The following is a 14,447-nucleotide window of genomic DNA, read 5'->3' as shown; positions in this document are numbered from 1 at the left end:
AGATGAGGTCTGGTCTGATCTCTTCTCTTAAGGACATGAGTGAATCATCTCTCATGATGAAAGCTCGCGAGTTAATGAGTTTACCGCAGCTCCTCCTGCATCTGCACGATGGTGAGGGCATTTCTGTGTATAGGGTTCATAAAATGTATGTTTTTATAACACTTAACACTTAGAAATTAGTTTTGCTCTTGTTAAAGAGGCCCAAAATGTCACAGTGTTTACGGATTTACTTATATTTCCAGTAGACTGAAAGGTGCGTTTTTGTCAGTGACTATTTGCATGTTTTGTGAGATTACTGTTGTCACTCACATGGGAGAAGATGCAGAATTGAATTTTAGTCCGCTAAAAAAGAGGCTGGTGTGTACACTGTACTTCACAGTGTGTTATATTGTGTGTCTGTCGCTCACATGACGAAATATTGGAGATACAAATTTCAGTGGATAAAAATACAGGTGAAAAATTAGTACTGCATCTATTAATCAAAATAATAATTTAATATTCAGTATCTTTATTTTACAGTACAATTTTACAACGGTATACTCTTATTTTGTTTAACATTTTTGTTTAATAATAATAACATTATTTTTTTCATTTTACAGGTAAATTACAAAAAATATTTCTTATTTTGATATTTAGTAGTAACAATAATAATACTAATAATAATTAGTACTCAATTTCTTTATTTTTACTGTGAAATATTACAACAGTCCTATTACAATTTTTTTAAATTTATTTAGTAATAATAATATGTATTTTAGGTGTAATAAATGTTGTTTAATATTTGTATTTAGTAATAATAGTAGTAGTAATAATAATAATATATATTATTCTTATTATTATTAAATACTCAATTTCTATATTTTACAGTTAAATATCACAACATAAATATTTTTCTTTTGTTTCATATTTTTATTTAGCAATAATACCATTATTATTATTAAAATAAATACTCAATTTCTTTATTTATATTTATTTAGATATTTTTTTATAGTTACATTTTACAACATAATGATTTCTTATGTTGATATTTAGTAATAATAATAATAATAATAATCATCATCATTATTATTAATTTCTAGCCTAATTTATTATTTTATAGTCTTATATAAAGTCTCAAAATGTTTGGCTAAATTGTGCAGCCCTGCAAACATATATTTTTTAAATATCATATTTAAAAATCACAATAGGCATAATATTTATCACAAAAATCACAATTAGTAGCCCTAAAAATAATTGTCATTGAAGTACACATTGAAATTCAATCCCTCGCAGCTTTGTTAATGTCAAATCAACGGTTACATGTGCTCTGATATTGAGCAATCAATATTATCTGATGTGGTAGCCAAACCCCGGAAGAGTCGCTCGATGTGCTGTTAATCGATACACTCATGTTACTCCAGAGGAGTAATAGATGAACTCTTAAGAATAACCCTCTGAATAACCCTTGATCTCATGTGTGGCAGGTCAGCTATCATCTGCGCTTCACGTACAGCCCCAGAAACGCTCCGCCCTCAGAGAAGTCCGAGTTCAACCCCAACAATGACCTGGACTGGCACACGCTCAGCCTGTTCCCGCTGTTCCAGCTGCCCGGGCCCAGAGAACAACACGAGCTACACGGCGGCACGCCAGGTCAGTCAGCACTCATGCATTGTGGGAAATGTTGGTGGTAAGGTAACACGAACCCAGTCAAGTCAAGTCACCTTCATTTATATAGCGCTTTTAACTTTTGATTGTTTCAAAGCAACTTTACAGTGACAGGAAATTCAAGTTTTTGGCTTACCATTACTTTGGCCTTCATAATACAGAATTTTTTGTTTCCTTGGATAAGCAACTTACAGGTCATCAATTTCATGTTAAACTAAAAATTGCATGCAAAATTAGTCAATGCATGCACTTTCCTGCCAGGGTAAATCTGTAAATGTATGTGCACTTCTGCTAAATGTTTTTTTTTTTTTTTTTTTTTTATGCATTCAAATATATGTTTCAAAGCTAACAGCCACACAACTCCATTACATTAAAACCACATTAGAAAGCTCTGTAATCAAGAATCGCCCATCAACGTGCAAATTAGACCCGGAAACCTCTTAATGTGTGATTGAATTCTTCCTTGAACAGACTTCAGTCAGTTACGGTTAACAGACGAGATAAACCGGCCTGTTCTCTCTTCTCTGCTTCTTTAACAATCTCTTGCTGGATCCGAGGCGTCCCGTGACGGCGCTAGCTATTGATTAGGAAGTGATTCGGTTGGTTAGCATTCCCTTTGCCCGACGGCCTGCGGTGTTGCCGACAGCTTCAAAACGCCCGCAGCGTGGGTGTTGTTAATCACGAGCGCTGCGTTAGCGTCCTGTCTGATCTTTGATGACTTGTCAACCTCTATTTTTGCTACAGTGCTTCCATATTACAGCTTGATCTCTGCTTCCACCACTCTTCACGCTTCAACGTCGTCCTTTCATCTGCATTTAATTGCGTTGAGTTGCTTTATACTGGAAGTTCAAAAGACCGCAGAGCGAGCGTTTTGATCTTCAAGGATCATTATGGCTTGGAAAGCCATTGGGAGCAGCGAGGACTTTTGAATGAATGTCTACGCTTTGAGAAATAGGGACTATATGAAGCTCAGAATAAATATTATAGGTGTTTTACATAAGTTTAACCCCTTCATGGCTATGTGTTTTTATCTGCATCTTGGCTGATTTGTAGATTGTACCCCAAAAAATAGGCGTGTCTTATATTTCCCATTCATTTCCTATTGCTGGTCATTTTTGACCGATAAGAACACAAGAGTGGCTAATTTAGCATTTTTCGAATCGTGTTTGTGTGTTTGTTCGCATAGCAAGTGGGATAAGAGTCACAAAGTTGTGAAGAAGTAGTAGGGGTGTAACGGTACATGTATTCATCCCGAACCTTCACGGGTACGGATGTCCCAGTCAGACGACGAAATGCAGTCAGTCACAGGCGATCCACACTTCAATCCAGAAGGGGGCGCGCACGGTAATGCAACACTGTTTGCTAACCACCACAACAGGAAAAAGCAGCAGAAGAAGAGATGATCCATGCACCAACCTAAAACAATAGTTCAGATGGCACGCAAGAGCTTGCTAGTAGCTTATACGCCGAGTTTCAATTAATTTTTAAGACGCTCTACAAACTTCATAAGAAAACCGGGATGGCAGAAAGCGGCATCCTGTTTGTTTTCTTTATTTTACAAAAGCACATTGTTTTGTTTTCATTGTGTGTTTCGAATGATGTTTACTTATATGACCATAAATGAAGTATTTAAAGTTGTTTCTGCTGTTATAATGAGACAAAATCATTTGACATTGTGCCGATTTGTGTCGTGGAAGTCCAGTGATGAAATATATACGTGTCCAGGAAATGTGACTCAGGTGGCGCTTCACTCGCTGTCATCTCGTGGAAAGGTGAAGTAGGCTCAGATGTAGATGGCACTTTTTGCATTGATCTTTGTGCATCCGCCAATGTGCATCCGCATGTTAATGAACTCTCACGCTAACACAGTCTCACCCCAAAACGTCACATACTGACGGGTCTTGACCATACGGCAACATACGACGAAAAGGGTACCCTTTAACGTCCATGTGTGACGATTCGGGTATGGTTGGGTTTAGGTATGCGTTAGGGTACCGCTAGGAGGCGCTGCTGGTGCGCTTATGTCTGCGTCTCATATTGACGTTATAGGGGTACCCTTTTCGTCATATGTTGACGTATGGTCAAGACCCGTCAGTATATGACGTTTTGGGGTGAGACCGGGCTGCTTACGCGCAAAGATGACAACTTAGGCTACGCACAACATGTAAATCAAACCAATAAGTTTGAAAACAGCCGTTGAATTTGACCGTGCAGCATTGGTCAATCTATCAATTAGAGGAACAAATCAACAATTCCTTTTTTTATTTTATTGTAAGCAATCAGGAATCTGTCGGGCCAGACATGTATGCTAAAAATTGCATCGAACCAAACTTTTGTTTACCGTAACACCCCTAATATATAGCATTTACATTAAAGGTGCTCTAAGCGATGCTGGGTGACGTCACTTCTTGTTGACATTCAAAGTATTGTTATACAAAACAAAGGCTAGCTAGACCCTCCCTCCTCCTCATCCCGTCTCCTCCCCCTCCCTTCGTTTCCCAGTGAGCATAAACGACGGCTCCGTCATAAACAAATTTAGTTGTCAATAGCCTATAAATGAACATTCAAATTCATAACAAACAGCGGGTGAATACAATCATTCACACAAGCTGTCGCTCTACTGTGAGTTTGCTTGATCATTTACAATAGAGATCAATCACTAGCTATAAACCTGTATGTTGTATTCACTAAAGTTTGCGCTGACCTATAGATCTTATAAAGTTTGCTATAGATCTAGCTAATTATATTCTTGTGTTGGTTAGGCGAACACGAACGTCCATTTAGAAAAACAAAAAAATGAATTAACCCACCTGTCCAGCAAAAACAGAGCTAATGTCGGATTGGAAGCCCCTCTGGCGGCGGAGTTCTCGCCACCTTTCGAAGGCTTTTCCAATGTAAATTCGGGACTTCGGACTTCGGGACAGCTAGCGGATACCGGATAGTGAGGAGATGTTTGCTGTATGTGACAAAAAAGTTTTAGCCTAAAAAAACGTGTGACATCGCTTATAGCACCTTTAATCGTTCTGTTAAAACTTCTCAATTTTTCAAGCTGAAAGCTGTTTAAATCATAATTTTTACAGCCATTTTTGAGTTATTGTTTGTGGCGTTGTGTGCTGTAAAATTGGATACAATTTCCACAAAAAAAAAAGGTTAGTGAGTGCATTTGTTTCACTCTGAAATCATTTGAACTTGCGTATTGTTTACGTCTTATGACTTTGCAGTAGAAACAGTGGATATTTTAATGTTTATAGATTGACCATATTCGTTTCCATTGTAAGTGTCTCACTGTAAACCAAATTTTGGCTTATTTTTTGGTAGATTGTACCAAAATATCTTTGAATCAAGTCCAATTTTTGTGTGTTCACATAGAAAGTGTGACGAAAGTCACCAAGTTTCATACCCTTCAGATTAATTAAAACATAAAAAAATAATAATGTGGTTATCAACAAATGCTGTCAATTGAGCATAACTTTTACAGAACTCAGAATTTCCCTTTAACAGAAATCTCCTCCGTTCATTTGATTCAATCATGGACCCCTCTAAGCACCGTATCTTTCTCTTCGACACCTCTTGACAGGTTATCACCGCGAGGGTTTCCTGCATGTGCAGCACGCGGTGGACCGAGCCATCATGAAGGCCTACAACAGCACGACTGCGGCGGCCCTCTTCAACCAAACGCAAGTGCTGCTTTCCCGTTTCCCTTACCCAGCGTTCATCTACGACGTCTTCATCCTGGCCATCCAGAACCAGCTGCCCCTGCTGCTAGTGCTCAGCTTCACCTACACGTCTCTGAATATCGTCCGCGCGGTGGTCCAGGAGAAGGAGAGGAAACTAAAGGTTGAGGAACTTGTTGTGTTGAAAGAAACTATGATGTTGGTTTTGATGCAAGAGAACTAACACTATAATCGTCTTGTGTTTATTGCAGGAGTACATGCGCATGATGGGTCTCAGTAACTGGTTGCACTGGAGCGCCTGGTTCTTGATGTTTTTCCTCTTCCTTTCCATCTCCGTCTTCTTTGTCACCGTGCTCTTCTGTGTCAAGGTAAGCAGAGGCACATTGGTAAAACAATCTGTTCTTTGCTAAAGGGCATATTGCAGGTTAGAGTACCCAGTGAGCCAATGTATAGAAAAATAATGTAGGAACTAGATTTAAATATAAACATATACTTATAAAACGCTATTTAGGCTCCTGGAGTCGTTTTTTTGTGAGAATTTTAAAAACCGCCAAACCGGAAGTGACGTAACGGGAGGGAGAGCGGTCAAAGTAAACAATAGGAAAGCAATGGATCTCAATGACAGTTCGGACTCTGAGGAAATTGTAGCTTAAATGTTTACTCGTATGACGGACCTCAGCCATATAATTATGAGCCTGATATGAAGCCAAGAGAGCAGGGACAGGCCAGGATTAGACAAAACAATGGTCAGAGGAGACACATTGAGTTGTGGTGTGAGGAGAACAGGGCAGGGGTCTCGGTGAGAGGAACAATGTTAGCTTATAGATGTATTCACGTTAGCCGACGATATGTAGAACACCATGCTCAGATCACAATATTGTACAGATTATTATCATGTATCAGGCTATTAGCAAAGCTAGTATTTAGACCCTTACTGGCTGCATGTGTTGTGTATGTCGGCCATTAGGAGATGATTCCCAGAAGAGGGACTTTATAAAGGCTTTGAATGGCGCTATTTGGTGACAATGAATAAACAAATAATCACAATCACAACTGTCTTACTGTATAAAAACTTTATATGTAGAAACGGCCAACACAAACATTAAAATCCAGAGTACAGATTGGAAATTAACATAGTAACTTATATTATATTTATTATAATAATAATAAGTGTCGGCTGCAGACTAATAACTGTAGGATATGTTAATGAATTAAATTAAGACAAAGCACATTTTGTACAAAGCACCGATGTACAATAAGTGATCTCTGACGGATCTGTGACCGTCATGTTTCCCGCCGGCGGCCGAACCACATGCTGACGGCGGACCGGGGCGACCCGATGAAGGAGCCGGGACAGTGTGCACATATCGCCGTCATCATATAACTCCATCATATCGCCGGGATTATAATCATCCGGTCTATAGTGAACGTTAACCGCTACAAACTACCGCGTTTTTCAAAGCAGATGCAAAAGTGGAGTCCCGTCTATTACCCTGCACAAAACGCACACAGGCACGGAAGATAGCACCGTCCTTTTTCTTGTTCGGAAACCTGTGGACTCGATGTCCTGACAGGCCATAATTCACAATCATTTACCACAACGATGATTATTTGAAATACAATAACCACCGAAAACGCACTGAATCACGACCGCTCCAACTGAATACCAGCCTACTCTGCACTGAGCAAACGCAGGATGAAAAAAAAGCGTTTTTTCTACACGGTCAAGGAAACCGTCACGTTTTCTACTAAATTTGTGCCCTTATGTCTTGCAAAACATTTTTTAATCCTGCATTTACTTTTCATATCGTATTTTCATACAAGGTTATATGTTAATGTAAAAAAACTAAAACACTAAAAAAAAAACTGCAATATGCCCTTTAAGTACCTCTTCCTTCTAGAAATATAATGTTTTCATTTCTTTGTTTTTTAACTCCTTGACAAGTGAGTTAGGGTTGAGGATTGAGAACCAGTTTATATTCAGAACAAGTTCTACTTGTTCCACAAAAACACTGGAACCACATTTTCCCCCCCGTGACATTTAGGTCTGTTAATGTTTCTTGAAAATGTAGTTTTTTTCCACTGGTATATGTTAAAGAAGATACAGTAAGCATTCAGTTTTGCCCCCAGAATTGTATTTATTTATTTTAATATATATATATATATATATATATATATATATATATATATATATATATATATATATATATTTACCCTTTTTTAAGGTATTATTGTTGTATAAAGTTAATACAAGTTAAGTGTGTCCTCAAAAATACGACAAGAATCGCTAATGAAATCGCTTTACAATAAGGTCCTATTAGTTAACATGCATTAACTAACAATGAGCAAAACATTTCTTACAATATTAATTAATCTTTGTGAACATTAGCTAATAAAAACTGTTTGTTGTAAGATCTGAGGTCAAATTAAATAATATTAGCAGATACAACTTTTGATTTTAATAATGTTTTAGTAAATGTTGAGATTAACATGAACTAAGATGAATTAATGCTTTAGAAGTGTATTTCATTGTTAGTTCATGTTAATTAACGTTGTTAACTAAAGTTAAGAAATAGATAAGAAATAGGAAATAAGATAAGAAATAGGAATAATTAATAAAATATTAAACGCTTAATACAAAGCTAATTATGTACATTTATAATTCAAATAAATACTTGTATAAAGCTAAAAAATATAACGTAAGACAATCAAGTTGTTTTCTTTAATTAGTAATTTGCATGTATTATATTAAATTTGGCCATAATAATAATCATCATAACACAATTCTCTGAAGCAATAAATAAATAAATAATTTCACTGCAGCAAAAATGTCTCGAATATTTTCATTAATACGTTTCTGTACACAACATTTTACACGACATTTGCACACGACAGTGCAGTTAATTGTTAAAAGATTCGCTAAATAAAAATAAATGGGAATCAAAATCAGAATTGATTCCCATCTTTAGTATTTGCTAGTTCTGCCAAACAATCATAGTGTGTGTCTTGTTTTCTATCAGGCGAGTCCTAACGGATCGGTGTTGACCTACAGTGACCCCACGCTGGTGTTTTTCTTCCTGCTGGTTTTTGCCGTATCCACCATTAACTTCAGCTTCATGATCAGTGTGTTCTTCTCCAGGGGTGAGTTCTCCATCTACTCTTATTATCGCAGTTAACATAGTAGTCATTATGCTGTGTTCTCTGTAGGACAATGATAGTGTACATTTATAGCGCTCATCTGCACACACACACATGCAGCTGTTTTTTAATCGAGCAGGCTTATTTCAGTGTAATAGATAAAGCCTCATAATCAAAGGAAAGAGATAGTAGAAAGTGAACGAAGAGAAAGAAAAGGTGACTAAAAGAATAAAGGCACAAAATAGGACTTGTTCGGTATATATTTGTCTAAATACATGCACAAACATTACATTCACACTTCGCGTGCGTAAAGCTTTTGAAAATCAGCGCTCCATTGTGCATAACCTGCTCTACTTCTTTCTTTTCTCTGCAAAATGAAACCACAAACTGTGTAAAAGCAGGTAACCAGGTGGAGGGAAATGTTCAGGTTGCAGTTATTGACCCTTTTTGATGCTTGAAATGCTTTTAGTGAGTAAAGGCAGAACTCGTGGCTGGACTTCATTTCGATTGGTGCTTGTGTGGACAACGGCCCTCACTTGAGCTAATAATAAGACATGTATACCTGCTTTAAGAAGAGACCATAGAGATTCATCAAGCTTTAACTGTTCATCCTGATGAAAAGCAAGAATATAAAATCAAAGGGCTGTTGGTGTACAGACCATTACAACAGTATGAAATTAATTTTAATCATTGTGATTCTTTGTTTTAGTTCGAGTTGTTGACAGAAGAAAAGCTATCACGCTATATCTGTTGCTAAGATATAATACACAAATATTTTAAATTAGAATACAAATGTATAAATACTGATTATAAATGCATATTTTAAGACTGAAAAAAAAAATAAGAACCGGGAGAGGGCTAGCCCCCAGAAGACAAAGGACCTTTTTGGAAATTAACATTTGATATAATAATTATTGTTAGCACATGCCACTACATTAAAACGAGTATCCTCTGCTATAAATAAGGCTGGCTGGAGCACCAAAAAGTTAAACATTTTGATTTACAATTACATAGTCAAAATTAATTATAACTAGCCTACATAACTATAACAAACTTATAATTACACCCTGTTTAACTTCTTTATATTCAAAAATAAAACTATATAATATGATTTACTTATGAATTCATATAGGCTACAACTACATATTCAGATGTTCATTTACATTTAATAAATTCGCATGACATGAAGGTTGAATGTGACGATAAACAAAATAAATAAAAAGGGCAACACAGTAGGCCTACATATTCATGTTTAAATAGAACAACATGCAGCAATAATATATATTTATATTCTCGTTTAAAACGTTTTTAATTTCTTGATCCTGTAATTTAGTAAATGTAGAACACATTAACTGTAATTATGAGTAGCTATGATCAAATTATTACAGTTTCTTGTCAATCTATATTTATTTCAATGTGAACAATACGCTGCAGTGCGGTGCAGCACAGCAGAAAATAGACTCTGTGCGTAAACGATCGCTGCACTGCTGTATACGCACCGCAACTGGAACGGATTGCCGGACCGCATCCGTGTGCAGTGTGAAATCTCTAACCTGTTAACATGGGTACGGAAAAAAATACGCACCGCAAACGCACTGCAAACGGAGTATGTGTGAAACGGGCGTTAGCCTGGCTCCTCCCTCCTACGTACTTCCGCTCAATTTTCATTCTCCTTGTTTGGGTTTGTGGTATATTCTTGGGTCTTCACCGGTCAATTTTTTACCGGTCCAATCAGCGAACAGAGGGAGTGGCTGAGAACGATGACGTTGAGGTCGTGCGCTAGTTTGAGTTGAAGTTTCGTCACGACCAACCGTTAGCGAGTCGATCTGGGCAGATTCAATAGTTTTAAACTTCAACAGAGTACCCGCCTGCAAAGAAGTTAACATTTGTCAATGGAGAGTGGCCAGACTCTCTGTACAAATGCACGAGAGTCTGGTAGGACCAGGCTAGTTATGTGTAGCTTGATGGAGAGTTTTTGCATTAAAGGTAGGGTAGGTCAGAATTGTCTAAAAAACCTTTTTTTTCAAATTGGCTTAAACTGTCTTTATATACCAATACATAATTAAAATGTAAGTACTTTGAAAAAGAGAGTATAAAAATTGAGTGAATCTAGTGTATCTTCAATAAACACAGCTCATTAATTCCATTCACTCCCACCTAAAAACCCCACCGTGGGCAGAGCCAATAATAGCGGCGGTAGTCATGGTGACAGAGAGTGACAGTCGCGCAAGCCAATCACTTGTTTCGTCCCGAATGGATTAATGAGCAGTGTTTTTTGAAGATTAAATACACTAGATTCACTCAATTTTTATACTCTCTTTTTCAAAGTACTTACATTTTAATTATGTATTGGTATATAAAGACAGTTTAAGCCAGTTTGAAAAAAAGTTCTTTAGACAATTCTTACCTACACAACCTTTAAATGGGATCTGTAATGCACTTTTTCAAAGTCTTGATTTTGTTTTTGGGATTTACAAGAATAGGTTTTAATGCTTGAATGTTAAAAAAACACACGATTTTCCACATATTTAACATCCTCTTCTCAGTCTGTCACTAACGCTCTGTTTAGTTCCGGTCTCTATGAAGCTCCTCCTTCTGAAAAGCTCAGTGTGCTCTGATTGGTCGGCTGGATCAGTGTGTTGTGATTGGTCAAGCGCTTCAAGCGTGTTTCGCCCCTTTAACATAATCATGAAAATACGTTTCATTTTAAAGGTTAATTGACCTTGAGCATTTTATTGACATGTTCTTGTTTCGTTATAACACTCTTTGGGCCCTATCATACACCCAGTGCAATGCAGCGCCACACAAGTGTTTTTTGCTAGTTTCAGCCTGACTCAGTTATCATTTTCACGTCCTGTGCCATGTTGTTTAAATAGTAAATGCATTTGCGCCCATCTGTGCGCCCATGGGCTGCTGGTCTGAAAACGAGGTGTGTTCAGTCGCATTGTTGGCGCGTTGCTATTTTGAGGAAACTAAAATAGACTGCGCCATTGAACAACGCAATATTTTTTTTGTTATTTAAAGAGGGTGTTTGTAATGTGTGCCCAGTGATGGAGTACTTGAGTCCTAGACTCGGACTCGTCCCTATTCTCTGGACTCGTGACTTGACTTGGACTCGCAGACTGATGACTCGTACTTGGACTCTGGGATATATAAAATCGGACTTGAGCATTCATCAAATTAATGACGTTGGATGAAGTTTCTGACTAAATAGGTTATAAAAATTTGATATAAGATGTTACACTTTTCCTGTTTCGGGCTCCAAGACCGGGCAGGACCGCTTTTTTCTCCTCACAGCCACACATGTGCTTCTCAGTCGGACACCGCTACCGCTCGCTCTCCTTGCTTGACAACACACTTATTGACGTCACTCGCTTAACGCTGCATTCTCGTTCTTACTTTCACTAGTGCATGATTTGCGGGCTCCCTATACTACATTTTCACATTTGGAAAATACAGAGAGATGCGCCCCGGACCGTGAAGTTCACCAACACGGATTTACATGAAATATATCAATATATTAGGCCGCTGCTGTATTACTGTGTTGCAAAGTGTAATCAATGAAAAAAATATGCTGTGTGGCAGAAAAAAATCAGTAAATAAACTCCCTTTGCATTCGTGACAGTGGTGTCATTTTTGTTTAATGAAGACCCTCTTTTATAATTACAGCTCTTTAAAGGTGCTAGAGTGGAGAAATGTAGGCAGTCTTGAAATATAACACAGACTCAACCTTGATGACCTGACTTGGACTCGAACACTGGGGGCTCGAGACACGAGTCGAACTCAGGTAATGGTGACTCGGACTTCGTCTCAAACACTGGGGAGTTGAGACGCGACTCTGAGTTTTCTTTGGTGACTCGGACTTGGACTTTGACTCTGACTCTGACTCGAACTCTGGGGAGTCGAGACACGACTCGGAGTCTTCTTTGGTGACTCGAACTTGGACTTGGACTCGAACACTGGGGAGTCGAGACTCGACTCGGAGTCTTTGGTGACTCGGACTTGAACACTGGGGAGTCGAGACACGACTCGGAATCTTTGGTGACTTGGACTCGGACTCGAACACTGGGGAGTCGAGACATGACTCGGAGCCTTCTTTGGTGACTCGGGCTTGGACTCAGACTCGAACACTGGGGAGTCGAGACACGACTCGGAGTCTTCTTTGGTGACTCGGACTCGAACACTGGGGAGTCGAGACGCGACTCGGAGTCTTCTTTGGTGACTCGGACTCGAACACTGGGGAGTCGAGACGAGACTCGGCGTCTTCTTTGGTGACTCGGACTTGGACTCGGACTCGAACACTGGGGAGTCGATCTTTGGTGACTCGACTACAACACTGTGTGTGGCTATAGGCGGGTCCACAACGCGCGTACACTCTTCTTATTACACACACAAGGACGTACAGTAGCACAAAATCTACCCAAAAAAATTTAAAATAAAAGGATTACAATGTAAAAGATTATTATTGTCTACATACAGATGTGGTGGAACCCGTAGATGGTCTGCTCGCGCCCTTTAACCTTGTGCACGAGCTGATCCGTTTCCTCTCTGGAAACGCGTTCAGTCTTTCCACTATCAAATTCTGTCATGTAAATTTTTAAAATAAACTTTCCCATTTTAAAGGGAATGAGAGATGAGATGATTGGTTTATTGCACGTAAAGCCCAAAACACAGCCATTACTCATTAAGAGAATAGAGACAACCCTTTTAGACCATGCGCCCAGCGCGCTTACCATTTTTCCCGTCGCTAGCAAACTAGCAAAAGTGGATTCGGACTCGCCCTAAGTGCACTTGCGCCATGCGCTTTAGACCATGTGCTTAGATAGTTAAAATAGGGCCCTTAATCTTGCAGTCACTATTTGAGAAGGTTTTATTTTTGTGGTTTTCTACAGCTGATATATGTGATGTAGAACAAGGTTGGCTGTTTTTTCTTCTGAAATCTCTTCTTCTGAAATCGAATCTGTGCGGTTCAACGACCTCCTTTGAGACTTGTCCTCTTTTGGGTTTAGAGAGGCTGAAAATGAACCTTAATCAACACGTTCTGCTCTGCCTCTGTCCAGCCCATTCAAACCCCAAATGACATATTGTTGAGTCTTAAGAGGCTCTCTGCATCTATGCGTCCCTTTTAGATGTGAATGTAAAAATAGCCCAGTCTGTCATTTTCTTCCATTTGTTGAACAGCAGTGCCACTCTTTTCTTCCATCACCTCTCTCTCTATCTCTCTCTCTCTCTCTCTTTCACTCTTTTGTGGCTGGTTGAGTGTCGGAGGGAAGGATGTTCAAGGCCAGGGTTTGAACTCATTCACATCACATGTCCATCCTTCAATTTCACACACTGAAACTCATGTTGGTGTGTGTATGTGAAGGAGAATGTCCCAAAAATCTCCAGGTCACATTCACCCAAATATGATCACAAAACATTGAAAATGTTACAAAAGATTTCAATATCAAATAATAGCTGTTCTTTTGAACTTTGTTCATCAAAACATCCTGAAAAAATGTATCATGGTTTCCACAAAAATATTAAGCAACTGTTTTCAACATTGTTAAAATAAGAAATGTTTCTTGAGCATCAAATCACCTTATTTGAGTAATTTCTAGAAAAGACAGGCTTCCATACATTTCTCTCTGAATTTATATTAATATAATGTGAAAAATAATGAAATGCTATTTCATTTGTTTTAAAAATAAATTAGACCATAAAAATAAGTACTATTTAAATATTAAAGTATTTACACACAATGGTAGTATTTGTTTTGTTGCACAGCAAAAAACTCCAGTGTTAGGCCCCGTTTACACGTACATGGTTATTCTGAAAAACGGAGACATTTTCCTTCGTTTGTGCCCTTCGTTTACACACAAATGGAGAATTCACCTCTGAAAACGATTCTTTCTAAAAACTCCGGCCAGAGTGGAGATTTTGGAAAACTTAGTTTGCACGTTTGCATGTAAACTCAGTTTTTCTCAGTTTTAGGCAGCCGACGTCACAGTA

At 38.3% G+C, this 14,447-nt stretch overlaps 1 protein-coding gene across 1 annotated transcript in view; it reads left to right on the top strand.

Annotated features, from left to right (window-relative positions):
* Positions 1-14,447, top strand: part of abca3b (ATP-binding cassette, sub-family A (ABC1), member 3b) — a 52,336-nt gene that overhangs the window by 12,968 nt on the left and 24,921 nt on the right. Inside the window, exons 5-8 of the mRNA XM_079604978.1 lie at positions 1,464-1,629; positions 5,222-5,481; positions 5,570-5,686; positions 8,339-8,459. Of these exons, the coding sequence (XP_079461104.1) occupies positions 1,464-1,629; positions 5,222-5,481; positions 5,570-5,686; positions 8,339-8,459 (664 nt within the window). The remainder of the gene's footprint in view (positions 1-1,463; positions 1,630-5,221; positions 5,482-5,569; positions 5,687-8,338; positions 8,460-14,447) is intronic.

This window comes from Phoxinus phoxinus, assembly GCF_949152265.1.
Source record: "Phoxinus phoxinus genome assembly, chromosome: 1".
Lineage (NCBI taxonomy): Eukaryota > Metazoa > Chordata > Actinopteri > Cypriniformes > Leuciscidae > Phoxinus > Phoxinus phoxinus.
Note: the sequence above shows the minus strand (reverse complement) of the source record. Positions and strands in the feature narration are given on the sequence as shown.